The sequence below is a fragment of the Dipodomys merriami genome, unplaced genomic scaffold (genome assembly GCF_024711535.1).
Source record: "Dipodomys merriami isolate MVZ:Mamm:240054 unplaced genomic scaffold, mDipMer1.0.p SCAF_19, whole genome shotgun sequence".
NCBI lineage: Eukaryota > Metazoa > Chordata > Mammalia > Rodentia > Heteromyidae > Dipodomys > Dipodomys merriami.
Genome location: NW_027203270.1, coordinates 16,249,722 through 16,264,077, shown reverse-complemented (window position 1 = coordinate 16,264,077; position 14,356 = coordinate 16,249,722). Strand labels below are relative to the sequence as shown.

The following is a 14,356-nucleotide window of genomic DNA, read 5'->3' as shown; positions in this document are numbered from 1 at the left end:
TTGTGATATACTTTGTTTATTTGTTTGTTTTACCAGTTCTGGGGCTTGAACTCAGCCTGGGCACTGTCTGTGAGCTTTTTTTGCTCAAGGATAGCACTCTACCACTTGGGCCACAGCACCATTTCTGGCTTTTTCTGTTTATGTGGTATAGAGGAATCAAAGCCAGGGCTTCATGCATGCTAGGCAAGCACTCTTATCATTAAGCCATATTCCCTGCCCTGTGATATACTTAAAAAAAAACAACCCAAAACTTAAAAAGGTTCTTTTACCCCTTACCTCATTCTCTTTTTTCCGTTTTTTCATCTTCCTTTCCCTTACTATCACTGCCTTTTCTCTGCATGTTTCTCTCCTATTTTTGTTGTTTAGATTTTCCATTTTGAGCTGGATAATTCCTAGTTATAGGGGGCTGCCTTGTGCATTGGAGAATGTTTAGCAGCATCCTGCTCCTTTTAACTATGTGCCAATAGGACACTTCACATGCTTCAAGTCTGAAGATTAAAAACATTTCCTGACAGGCCAAATGTTCCTTTGGGGAGTGGGGGGGGGTGCAAATTTGCCCATCATTGAGAAATATCATTTAGCTATTTCTTGCTCTGTTAGAGAGTTTTGGGATCAAAAAATTTATAAATCATACTTCAAGATATTTTATTAAGCTAAGTGTTAATTATACCTTTATTTTCCCCTTAAAATTTTTTTCTCTCTCCTTTTTTTTTTTAAATTTTTTTGGGTCCAGTCATGGGGCCTGAACTCCGGGCCTGGGCGCGGTCCCTCAGCTCCTCAGCTCAAGGCTAGCACTCTACCACTTGAGCCACAGCACCACTTCCGGCTTTTTTCCTTTTGCTTATGTGGTGCTGAGGAATCGAACCCAGGGCCTCAGGCATGCAAGTCAAGCGCTCTACCACTGAGCCACCTTCCCAGCTCCTCTCCTTTTTTTTTTTTAATGCCAATTCTGAGGCTTGAACTCAGAGTCTTGGCACTGTCACTGAGTTTTTTTGCTCAAGGCTAGCATTCTACCTCTTGAGTCACAGCTCCACTTCCAGTTTTTGGTGGTTAATTGCCAACAAAGTGTATCAGGGGATGGTTTAGATTGAGATCTTACGATCTCAGCTTCCTGAGTAGCTAGGATTACAGGAGTGAGTCACCAACACCCAGATAAAAATTCTCATATTTAAACACATATTTTGGAGGAAGTTTGTGAAGAAACCACAATAATTATTAAAAAGCTGGGAAAATATATCTGGGAAGAAAAAAATCATTTAAAAACAACAACAACAACAAAAAATACAAAGTGCTACTCATACCTATAATCTTAGTTACTTAGGAGGCCAAGATGTGAGGATCTAGGTCTGGAGTCAGTCTAGGCAGACAAATTTGTGATACTTTCATCTCCAAGTAACCAGATAAAAGTCAGAAGTGACAGTTTGGGGCTGGGAAGGTGGCTCAGGTGTAGAGTGCTTGCCTTGCATGCATGAAGCCCTGGGTTCGATTCCTCAGCACAATATAAGCAGAAAAAGCCAGAGTGGCACTGTGGCTCAAGTGGTAGACTGCTAGCCTTCAGCTGAAGAGCTCAGGGACAGCGCCCAGGCCCAGAGTTCAGGCCTTATGACTGACAGAAAAAAAAGTGATGGTGTGGCTCAAGTGGTATAGCTTCAGTCTTGAGCAAAAAAAGCCAAGAGAGAACATGCAGCCTGAGTTCAAGCCCAGTTCTGGCACAGAAAAAAAAAATTATTTAGAGGGCTGGAAACATGGCTCAAGTGGTTAGAGTGCTTGCTTGCCTAGGAGGTACAAAGCCCCAAATTCAATCTGCAGTACTGTCACATACACACACACACACACACACACACACACACACACACACACACACACACACACAAATATATATGTAAAATATATTTATATACACAATATATAAATATGTGTGTATATAAATGCTTATATACACATTTTATATATTGTGTATATAAATAAATAAATAAATAAATAAATATATATATATATATACACACACACACACAGACACACATATATAAAGGAAGTGGGCCCAAGATATATTACTGTTCAAAATCAGCCTGGCAGGAAAGTCTATGGTATTCCATATATATATGTGTATATAGAGACATTAATATATTATTTAGAGACATCAGTAAAGTGCCCTATTTCATTTAAATAAGAGTCATTAACTTGATACTCTTTATGGGGTCCCAGTAATCTAAATAGGCTTATGGTCCAGTTGGAGAGGTGTGGGTTAGGTTTAAGAAAATTTCACAGTGAAAATGTTTGAGAATTTCCTTCACTGGAAAGCTTTTTTTTTTTTTTTTTTTTTTTTGGGTCCGGTTGTGAGGCTTGAACTCTGGGCCTGGGCACTGTCCCTCAGCTCTTCAGCTCAAGGCTAGCACTCTACCACTTGCGCCACAGCGCCACTTCTGGCTTTTTTCTTATGTGGTGCTAAGGAATCGAACCCAGGGCCTTGAGCATGCAAGGCAAGTGCTCTACCACTGAGCCACCTTCCCAGCCCCACTGGAAAGCTTTAAAAAGGAATAGGTTTTATTTGTCTGAAATTTTTTTTATTGTGATTCAGATTATTTTTCAGGTTCTCTTTCATTCTTCCATATGTTCCATTGTCACAGAAGAGTCAGGGCTAGGGTATGGTTCAAGTGATTAGAGTGCCTACCAAACCAGGTAAATGCCCTGAGTTCAAACCCTAGTAACACTTCCCTTGCCCTCCCCAAAATAAAAAGACAAGTCAGTTTTACCTTTATAAAGGATGATTTATGTTAGTTCTCAAGTGAGAAAATGTATATTTCAGCACCTGGTTGTATATTCCTCTTACACTGTCCTGAAAGAAAAAGGAAATTAGTTCCAAATTTATTCAGCAAGACAGAGCAGCTAGTAACATTCCTGTTGTTAAAAAAAGGAGGAAAAAACTAATGTGGGAGTCCGTAAAACTAGAAATGCAGTGAGCCCCAGATATAACATCATGGCCTGTTGCTTAATTTATCAAGAAGATATGAAATGTAGGAGGCATTGAAAATGAATTAAGACTGAGGAGATTGTAATGTTGAGCAGCTGAAGTCACATCAGTATCATGTCTGCCTTTTTAGAAAAACTGACCACTCCACTGATCTCAGTGTTTTCTGTACTGGCATCCATGTTGCATCCATATGCACTTGAATGCCTACAGTGTACAAGATAAGTCTGCTTCCTGCCAGCCTCAGTTTAGCTTTAATGAGATTAAATACCAAAAAGAGTTAAAACAAAAAAAGTTAATCTGCAGGGTGCTGGTGGCCAACTCTTGTAATCCTAGCTATCAGGAGGTTGAGATCTGAGGACCATAGGCTAGAAAGTCTTATGAGACTCCCCCTCCCCTCCTCAGTTTCAGGGCTCGAACTTGGGGTCTGGGATGTCAGGTCCCTAACTAAGCTCTTTTGCTCAAGGCTTGTGCTCTATTACTTTGAGCCACAGCACCACTTCTGTTTTCCTGGTAGTTAATTGGAGATAAGTCTTGCAGACTTTCCTACTCTGGCTGGCTTCTAACCAATATCCTCAGATCTCAGCCTCCTGAGTAGTTAAGATTACAGGTATGAGCCACCAGCACCCAGCCTGTGGGTGCTGGTGGCTTATCTTTAGTTAATTAACCACCAAAAAGCCAGAAGTGGAGCTGTGGTTTAAGAGGTAGAGTGCTAGCCTTGAGCATAAAAGCTTAGGGACAGTGTCCAGGCCCTGAATTCAAGCCCCAGTACTGGCACTAAACAATCAGTCCTCGAAAGCAAACAAGTCAAAATTATTGTGGGCTTCAATTTCCTTATCAGTGTCTACAATCTTTTTTTTTTCCTTTTCCTTTTCTTCTTTTTTTTTCCTTTGCCTTTTAGTTACTACTATCTTTTTAAAATTAAGTAGTAGTAGTATAAAGAAGTTACCATTCCATCTAGTTAGTACTATCTTGCTCAATTTTTTAAAAATTACTAAGAAAAGTTAGGGAGTCTGATTGTTTCTACAGTGAATGTTGTCTAGCCCAGCTGTGTTCCTTAGCATCTGAGGGGTTGGGTCCTTCCCTGTTAGTCACTATCTGAGTCACTCTGGAGTCTGGGTTCCAGTGATGTCTGAAAGATTTGTTTCTTAAAACTGCCATTCAAATGAGACAAGGTGTTTCTAGAGATACTTCACAGGCACTTAAGGCAGTGAAACGCATAGCCTGAAAATGAGCCTGTCTTTTGAAGTTTTAAAGAATAGTGTTGGAATCCTCTTCTTAGACTCAGGAAGAGAAATCGGGTGCTGGGTGGCTCCTGATAGTGCTTTCTTGATCAGAGGCAGATCAGCCATGCATTTGGCCTCCACTAAGAGGTTGGGAAGTTGGCAGCCTGGATTTGTGACAGATGAGGTCATTTTGCTTCCTTTTATTTTAAAGTTGCTACTTCAGTTTTCACCTGCTTGCGTGCTCATGCTATTTGCATAGCTTCAAGGGCTTTGGAATTTAAAGACTGGTATATTTATTTTGGATTTTAATTATGGACTAAAAATTTTTAAAAATATAGTGTTTGTGTCTTTGTTAATTAACAAATGTCTTAAAATACTCAAGTATGTATTCATTGTGAAGAAAACCTTTTTCTTACACGGTGCTTACTCTAAAATATTTAGAAAACTTAAAAAAGCAGGGCGCTGGTGGCTCACGCCTGCAATCCTAGCTACTCGGGAGGCTGAGATTTGAGGATCGCGGTTCAAAGCCAGCCCGGGCAGGAGACTCTTATCTCCACTAAACCACTAGGAAACCAGAGGTGGCGCTGTAGCTCAAGTGGTAGAGCTCTCACCTTGAGCTGAAGAGCTGAGGGACAGTGCCCAGGCCCAGAGTTCAAGCCCCACAACCGACCAAAAAAAAAAAAAAATTAAAAAAAAAAAACTCTATTTCCTATCACTCAGAGATAACTGCCTATTTGATGTCTGTTTTTTGGGATACACACACACACACACACACACACACACACACACACACACACACACACACACACACACACACACACACACACACACACACACACACACACACACACACACACACACACACACACACACACACACACACACACACACACACACACACACACACACACACACACACACACACACACACACACACACACTGCTTTTTTTTGTTGTTTCCTTTTTTGTAGACAAGGTCTTAAGATGGGTACCCTGTCTTAACTGGCTTCACATTTGTGAGTCTCCTGCCTCAGTCTTCTGGGATTATTATTATGCTTGGCTACACTTACTTTTTAAGCGAACATACTTAATAAAATAAGTTCTTTTTAGCATATTTTTGTAATTGTATGTAGATAGTATGTACAAAAAGTGATCATATTAAATTGCTTTAAAACTACTCTTAAGGCATATTTGTTCCCCCCACATGATTACAAAATGTAATACAGCCTTTAAAAAATAGTACTTGATGTGCAGATGTGCCATCTTAGTCATCTCCTGTTGTTGCTTTGTAGGTTGCTTCCAGTTTTTTACTATTTACTCTGATCTTTTAATTCCTCCTCTATTGCTGTTGTACCTGCAATTTCTTAATCATCTTGGCTTAAATTTTATAATTTACATAAACAACATTAAGAGAATCATTATGAAACATAACATAATGATTAAGGCTAAAATTTCAACTCTGCCAAACCCTGGGTCCTCCAAAGAGATAACATGGGATATTGTTATTTATTCTTCGAGAGTTTTTGTTGTTGTTGTTGTGGGGCTTGAACTCTGGGCTTGGGCACTGTCCCTGAGCTGCTTTTGCTCAAGGCTAGTGCACCACCTCTGGCTTTTTCTGTGTATATGGTACTGAAGAATTGAACCCAAGGCTTCGTGCATCCTAGGTAAGCACTCTACCACTAAGCCATCTTTCCAACCCTTCTTCAAGATCTTTTTTTTTTTTTTTGGTTGGTCCTGGGGCTTTGAACTCTGGGCCTGAGCGCTGTTCAGCTCAAAGCGAGTGCTCTACCGCTTGAGCTACAGAGCCACTTCCGGTTTTCTGGTGGTTTATTGGAGTCTCATGGACTTTCCTGCCTGGGCTGGCTTTGAACCGCAATTCTCAAATCTCAGATCTCCTGAGTAGCTAGGATTACAGGTGTGAGTCACTGGCGTCCGGCTCTTTGAGATCTTTTAACTGCATTTATATACTTATACTTGTGTCTTTTATCTTGTGTTTTTTTTTAAACCTACCATTATTAATTTGCTTTTAGTATAATTTTCTCTCTGTAATATGAGCAAAGATTATTTCTAAAGACAAAGACAGGTGAGGTAATTTGAGGTAAAAGTGAGAGGATTTTTGTTCCAAAACTGAGAACCAGAAGCCTCATTATTAGGCTCTGAGGAGACTTATTTATGTTTCCTCTACTATTGCTTAACAAAGCTGATTTTTTTCTTTTCTCATCTTTCTTTCTTTTTTTTGGTCGGCCATGGGGCTTGAACACTGTCCCTCAGCTCTTCAGCTCAAGGCAAGCGCTCTACCACTTGAGCCACAGTGCCACTTCCGGTTTTCTAGTGGTTTTTATTGGAGATTAGAATCTCACGGACTTTCCTGCCCGGGCTGGCTTTGAACCATGTTTCTCAGATCTCAGCCTCCTGAGTAGCTAGGATTACAGGTATGAGCCACCGGTGCCCAGCATCTGATTTTTTTCTAAGTAGATACATCTCCTACTTACATCTTTCCTATTTGTGTTTTGGGTGTTTTGTTTTGTTTTGTTTTGTTTTTGGTATTGATTTTCATCGTTTTGTGCTGATCAGAGGCAAAGGGAAGACTTTTAGTAGCTTAAAAAAAAATAACATTATGGCTATTTTTCTGGTTTCATATGAGACTATAGTCGGACCAAGGAGTGTTAATGGACTTGTTTCAATTCCTACCCGAGGGAAGAGGCTTCCTCAGACTCGGCTTCGAAGCAAGACTGTCCCACGTGATACTTCTGTCCTGTCGTTCTGTGCTGGCTCTTTCCTACCTTTCAACACGGAGACACATGGCTCTGAAACTTGCCCAGTGTGGCTGAATTTCAAGCAGAGTGAACTCTGCTCTTCTCGTAATGAGACGTGCTAGCCCCCCTTTCCCACCTCCAACCCGAGAGAGTGCTGCACAGTGTCAGGATTTAAAATGAAACCTTTGTTATAGCCCATGGGGGAAAAATGGATCCAGTCCAGCCCCAAACGTATCACTCTCTGCCATTCCAAATTTACCAAGAGTTTTGGCATCTCTGAAACTTTTTAGAGGGGAAAAAGTTTGTCTTGTTTTGTTTTGGGGAGGCACTTGAAATGGCATGTGGGGGAAAAAAGCAAATGCATGGCAGGTTTTGTGCCAACGAAAATGAGGACAGCTCAGCAGAGAAGGGAACTGGAATGTAAACTGTAATTGACCCATAGCTGTGGCATGACTTCTGGGCACCAGAGGGGTCAGTAACAGAGGTTGCCATCCAAGGGCAAAGAATGAAGATCACCAAAATTCGATTCAGTTTTAGGGTTTTCTAATCTGGAGTGGTTACTGTTCATCCAGAAAAGGCCAAATTAGGGGTGAAAAACTAGCAGCACCTTTTTCTACAACTTGAGATTGTTTTGTGTCTTTTGAGAAGAAACCCTTCTCTGTGGCTTTCCAGAAGCTATTTATTAATCCAGCCTAGAGCTGTTCCCCACCCTACCCCTCAGTGTACCACAGGCAGTTTTCTTTGATTGGGGGGAGGGGGAGGTGAGGGTGGATAAAAGATACTTTGCTGACCACGAATTGTTAGCATGGCTCTAAGGCCCGCGTGCCTGGTTTCTCTCTTGCTCACCAGTTTTTAGTTTGCTTTTTATTTCGGAGGACTTCAACTGTGGTTTGTTCTTGTTGCCAAAGGAGCTTCAGGCATGCACCACTGTTTAGGATCCAGTGGCCACATTTGGCAAGCAGTGGTTTGAATGACCTCTCCTTAGGAGCCCTAGGTCACTGGCTGGATTTCTGCCTCCCTCCATTACAGGCTCTTCCTGTATTGGGAGTGGCAGTTGGCCAGGGCATTATATTTCCACTGGCCTGAAAACATACAGACCCTGATGAGTAGAGGCTTGTAAGAGGGAAAAGAACAACAGTACAGGAAAGGCTGAAACAAATGATTGAGGCCCTAGGTCTTGAGAATTGTGAAGGGGAAATTTGGGATCTTTAGGTGGAGCAGTTAGTTTGAAAACATCTAAGAAGACCACAACAGAACTGTCTTGTTTCCCCTCCCCTTCCATTACCTTCCCTAATTTCCCCTTTTCCTTCCCACTCTTTCCCTTTCCTTTCCTTTCTTAGTACACGGTCTTACTAGTAATTTATGTTGGTCTCTAACTTGGGATCCTCCTACTTCAAACTCGCAGGTACTGAGATTGCGAGTATGTACTATCACACAAGCTCTTATAACTGGGTTCTTGAAGTAAATCATCTCAATAGTTTCATGACATTCCTTTTATAGAATATAGTTTTCTTTTTCTTTCCTGTTTCTTTTTTTTGTCAGTCCTGGGATTTGAACTCAGGGCTTCATGCTTGTTAGGTAGATACTCGAGCCATGCCCTCAGTCTTTCTCTTTTTTTTTTTTTAATCTACACTTAGAAATTTTAATGGCTATAAAAATATAATACCAGCCAGGCACAGTGGCTCATGCCTGTAGTCCTAGCTATTTAAGAGGCTGAGATCTTAGGATCACAGTTCAAGGCTGGCCTGGGCAAGAAACTCCATGAGACCCTTACCTCCAAATACTCACAGAAAAAACTGGAAGTGGCACTGTGGCTCAAGTGGTAGAGTACTAGTCTTGAGCAAAAGGAGCTCAGCACCCAGACTTAGAGTTCAAGAAGCCCCAGGACCAGCAAAAAAACAAACAAATAAAATAATACCTATTTTCCCGAAGAAAATGTTATGCTTTAATTTTTCAGAGGGAAAAAGGGGCAATATAACTAATTGTCTTATCCTGACTACACCTCAATAAGCCATATGAACAATCTCCTAATTGTTCATTTCAGTGTCCATTTCTTATCAAAAGAAAGAGGAATGAGAAGAATCCTAGACTATACATACATTTGCTATTATATGTTGATTTGATTCCCAACCCCAGCCCTTTCTTGCTTTAGTTATTTCTGGATAAAGTATTGTGTTTGCCTAGGATTGGCCTTGGATTATGATCCTTCTTACTGTGCCTCTTGCATATCTAGAATTACAGGCATATAACAACACATTCTAAGCCAAGCTTAGAATATAGTTTTTTTTTTTTTTTTGTCAGTCGTGGGGCTTGAACTCTGGGCCTGGACGCTATCCCTCAGCTCTTCAGCTCAAGGCGAGCACTCTACCACTTGAGCTACATTGCCACTTCCGGTTTTCTGGTGGTTTATTGGAGATAGTAGTCTCTCGATCTTTCCTGCCTGGGCTGCTTTGAACTGTGATCCTCAGATCTCAGCCTCCTGAGTAGCTAGGATTACAGGCGTGAGCCACCGGCGCCCGGCTGAATATATATATATATATATATATTTTTTTTTTTTTTGTTGTTGTTGTTGTTGTTGGTGGTGGTGGTGGTGGTGGTGGTGGTGGTCTTGAGGCTTGAACTCCAGGGGGTGCTGTCCCTCAGCTCTTCAGCTCTACCACTTGAGCCACAGCACCATTTCTGGTTTTCTGGTGGTTAATTGGAGATATTAGTCTCATGGACTTTCCTGCCTGGGCTGGCTCTGAACCATGATCCTCAAATCTCAGCCTCCTGAGTAGCTAGGATTATAGGTGTGGACCACTGATGCCCAGCTCTAGAATATAGTTTTAATATCAGAGAGTTTGAGAACTAAGGAAGTATTCAAGCTTAAAGGGAATTTCTTTACTATTTAGAAAAACTGTTTTAATGAGAAACTTCTATGTTATCTTGAACTCAATATTGCTGGGGTTAGGAAATAGAATGCCAATGCATAATAATAATTCATAGTGATTATCCCAAGAATTGTTTTCATATCTGAATCCTTTATTCCTTTTTATTAAATTTGTGCAAAGTGGCATGATACCCAGAAGTAAGAAAGAAGCATCCTAGGCATTAGTTGTTTGCATTTAGGGGGGTGTGTATGTGGATAGTCACTACTTTTGGGACTGTTCCTCACTAATAGGCTCCCTGTATCTGCAGGATGGAGACATTCCCTGCAGTGGCCGAGAAGGTTCTCAAGGAGTTCCAGGTATTGCTGCAGCATAGCCCATCTCCTATTGGAAGTACCCGCATGCTACAGCTTATGACCATCAACATGTTTGCTGTGCACAACTCACAGTTGAAAGGTAAGGAACCTCTAGTTATTTCACCTAGAAAGAGATTAGTCTAGCTTCTGTCCTGTCTACCATATCACCTTTTCTGTGCAACAAACACACACACTGCCCTCCCTACCATTGACTCAAAGTCTAGTCTCTGAAATCTGTAAGACTATCAAGTGCTTGGGTAGGGTGGAAGGAGGGGATCATGGTTATAGAGCTTAATTTGCAAACCAGGAGATGAAGTTGCACATCTGGCTATGCTAAAGGCAGCATCAAGTCTTCTTGGAAGCTACAGACCCAGAGCCTCTCCCAAGGGAGAGGCATTGCTGAAATGTTTCACTGCAGAGACCATACACTTGGCAAGGACTGGGAATGGCTGTTTCTGGACTTATGTACCCTGTTTGTTCATTATGGAAAAGTCTAGCTCCCTATGGGATATCCCTTGTGGGAGTCTGCCAAAGAATAAGAACAGAGAATTGATGAGCTTTGGTGACTCAAATCTGGAAGCAAAAAATCCACCAGGCCCAAAATTTGGCTAGTGTACTGGCATGTATTCTGAACTCCTTTCTTGAACACTGTGTGTGTGTGTGTGTGTGTGTGTGTGTGTGTGTGTGTGTGGTGTGTTTAAGAGAGAGAGAGAGGTGGTGTGTTTAAGAGAGAGAGAGAGAGACAGACAGACAGACATAGAGCCAGAGACAGAGATGGGATAGGGAGTTGGAGGAGAAGAGAAGGAGGGCATATTGGCAGACGGTTGGTTTTTGTGTTTTCTTTTCTTCTGGTGGTCCTATAGACCTTGCATTTACTTAGCTTGTTTGTTTGGCTGGTATTCTACCACTTGAGCTACACCTCCCTGCATTTTACTGTTTGTTTTGGAGATGCAGTCTAGATGGAATCTAGTCTATGCAGGCTGCCTCAAATTGTGATCTCCAAATCTCAGCCTTCCAAGTAGCTAGACTTTTAAGTGTGGACCTCCACACTAAGCTCAGATAAAGTATTTCTGGGCAGCATGCTACTGACTCTATTATTGTACCTTTTCTTGGAGCTTTCTCTAACTCTAAAGTTTATTTATCTTTCTGTTTATAATTGGGGGGTAATGCTCAACTTTTGGTGGTGAGGAATTTTCCCCCTATTAGTGGATGTACTACATTTTCCCTGGAAACAGGGTTCTTCAAAGGATTTGTATAGGTAGGTCCTTAGCTACTTGGGCTTTCAATCACATCTGAATCCTAGAGGACCATCTCCTCTCAAGCAGCCTGCTATCAAGATGCAGAGGCTTTGGGAGCGTTTTTGAACTTGGCTAATTATTCTTGAGGCTATTATGAGACGGTGAGGAGGAATGGGGTACAGTGGGGCAGAGCTGGTTTTCAAGAAGGAGGAAACAATGTTTGTTACTTGGTGAGGCTGTAAAGTCCAAAGAGAAGGGAGAGTCTGCTACCAAGAAGGAACCTCACTGAACTCTGGAAGTGGGTCTCCAGAGCTTCCCTCCTACTCATTTTCCTCCCTTCTATTAAAATAACCACCATTGAATTAGAGGCCTATGACAAAACTAGAACACATTATTAACATCAAAAGACCTATGGTTTTTGTAGATGTGAAGGTAAAGGACCTGTAGCTCTTGCCTGTGAAGGATCTGTTTTTGGCAGCTTTTGTCCAAAGAAATACCTTGGTCATTTCTAGGCTGCTTTTTTTTTTTTTTTTTTTTTTTTTGCGTCCAGTTGTGGGGCCTGAACTCTGGGCCTGGGCGCTGTCCCTCAGCTCTTCAGCTCAAGGCTAGTGCTCTACCACTTGAGCCACAGCACCACTTCTGGCTTTTTTCTTTTTGCTTATGTGGTGCTGAGGAATCGAATCCAGGGCTTCAGGCATGCAAGGTAAGTGCTCTACCACTGAGCCAGCTTCCCAGCTGCTTTTTTTTTTAAGTAAAAATTTTGTGTTTTTTCGTTTGTTGGTGCTGGAATTTGAACTCAGGTCCTCTTGTTTGCTAGGTTGATACTCCACTGCTGAGCCATGCCTCCAGCACCTTGGACTTTTCATAGGCCACCAGTGAATTTTCTTATAGCTGTTAAGTACAGGTTAAAAAAAGAATATAAGAATGGAAGTAAGGTAAGTACAAAGAAAGAAGGAAGTAGGTGGTTCCATTTGAAGCCAGTTATTGTAGATATTTTCCATGGTTGGTCTTAACAAATACCCTCCAGCCAGGAATGACATATAAAAATCTATCCTTGTGACTCCTCCTCATTACTGGCCATGATCCAGCTCTCACCTCTATGACACAAGAGGAGCCTGAGCTAGGGTGATTGGTCACAGGCTCAAGGGTAGTTTGGGGAAAAACAGCCCAGGCCACAGGATATAACACTCAGCTAGGACACAGAGCTCTGTGGACATGCTGCCAAGTACCCGGTGTGCAGCTGAGGCGGCTGTCCAGACCCCACTGTGTGGGCTGCCATTGGGAGAGGGGTGAGCAGAGCACTCAGCAGGGCTGGTTGGTGGGAAGATGCACTTTTCCATTTCCCAGCACATGAGTCATCTTCTCTGGGCCCCTGTGCTGTGCTTGCATGGACAGTGGCAAGAAGGGGGTGTTGTGGCTGAGTAGCAGCATCTGTGCCGGGGGTGGAGAGGGAAGAGGGTTGGGGAGAGGGTAAAGATTTAAATCCTTCACTAATCAGCAGCAGTTTGAATCACATTTTTATGAGTAAGGAAGTGATAAATCAGCCCTGCGTGTTCAGCCCCCAAGTGCTGTCAGCTGGTACCCTTCTAAAGGTTTCTCTCTGCACCAGTCTGCATGCTGTCAGAGTCGCCACCCAGCCACAGGTCCCTGGCTGTCTAAAACCAGGAAGTGCAAGGTCTGATGCTGCCTGGCCCTCCCAGGTGCTTGGGGTCTGTGGTGATTTGGCAGTCACTGCAAGTTATAGAACATCTGGGCCATCATTTTTCTTTCCATTCCTTCTTGGATGTGTCCTTCTGGGTGGGTGTTTGTGTATGTCAGTTCCTGGACTCTGTGGAGGAGAGCATTCCAGCCTGAAGCAGAAGTGATCTTGTGGCCCACAAAGCAGTCCAGATCCTTTCAATCTGTGCTTGAGTCTTCCCCAAGATGCGGGGTCAGAAGTATGATTTGGAGAGCAACAGAAAAGCCCTTACTTAAAAAGCATGTCCTTTGCTTATGCCTCTTATACTATCATGAATCTTTCATTTTTGTGCTCCAAAGCTGCCTTTGTAATAGCCACCTCCTTTTCACAATATCAGTAGCCCAGGGATAGAAATCATACTGTCATTAACACTTCAGGGTGATTCTTTTCCAGATCTGTTTTCTTTGTGGATGTAGAGCTGTTTAAAAGCTTTGGATGCTTCAAAGTTAAAATAGAGGGAAGCTGAGATGATGGGGAAAGAATGATATCCTTCCCTAAGTAAGGCTTTTCCCTTGAGCTAACTCTGCCAGTGAAGGTGGAAGTTGGGAGGTTAGATTGACCCCTCTTCCACCTAGATTCAGCTCTCTTCCCACCCTCAGGGGGAATATATGTGAGCTTTCTGACATATCATTTAGCCAACCAGACATTCAGATTTTAGCAATTACCTTAAAACTCATGGGGTTGGGGCTCTTTGTGGGAAGATTTTTATTTCCTCCTATCATGTGGGCCCTATGCAAAATCTTATTTTAGTGGGACTATAGAGATTCTAGAGTCTTAATACTCTACACTGAGGTGGTTGGAGACAAATAAATTTGAGGGATTGGACAAGGGATGTTAGGGAGCTTTGGTATTTATTAGGCATATAGTATTGCTGAATGCATGGATGAGGAAGGTCACAGCTCCGAGAAAGCTATGTTCCTTACCTGGCCTATATCCAAACTGGTGGTGAGATAGGTGGTTCCAGAGTGATGTCACAATTGGTAATCTTTCAGTGGCATTCTGAGCTTGAAGGGAGAAAAGGCCTTCTCCACATGCCTCAGTATTTAATACTGCAGTAGCCATCTGATTGGCTGATTTGAGGTAAGGGTGAACTGTTGATCTAAACCACAAGCACTCCAAGAATTTTAATTTTAAAAAAATTCTGTAATTTAAGGAAACAAATCTAGGTTCTTGAAGATGAATAATTGAAGCAACATTTATGGTAGGG

The 14,356-nt window shown here is 42.1% G+C and overlaps 1 protein-coding gene across 3 annotated transcripts in view; it reads left to right on the top strand.

The window, feature by feature from the left end:
• Smg6 (SMG6 nonsense mediated mRNA decay factor) overlaps positions 1-14,356 on the top strand; it is a 249,198-nt gene that overhangs the window by 62,872 nt on the left and 171,970 nt on the right. For all 3 annotated transcript variants that reach the window (XM_070027479.1, XM_070027480.1, XM_070027481.1), the window contains exon 10: positions 10,128-10,273. In XM_070027479.1, coding sequence (XP_069883580.1) covers positions 10,128-10,273 — 146 coding nt within the window. The remainder of the gene's footprint in view (positions 1-10,127; positions 10,274-14,356) is intronic.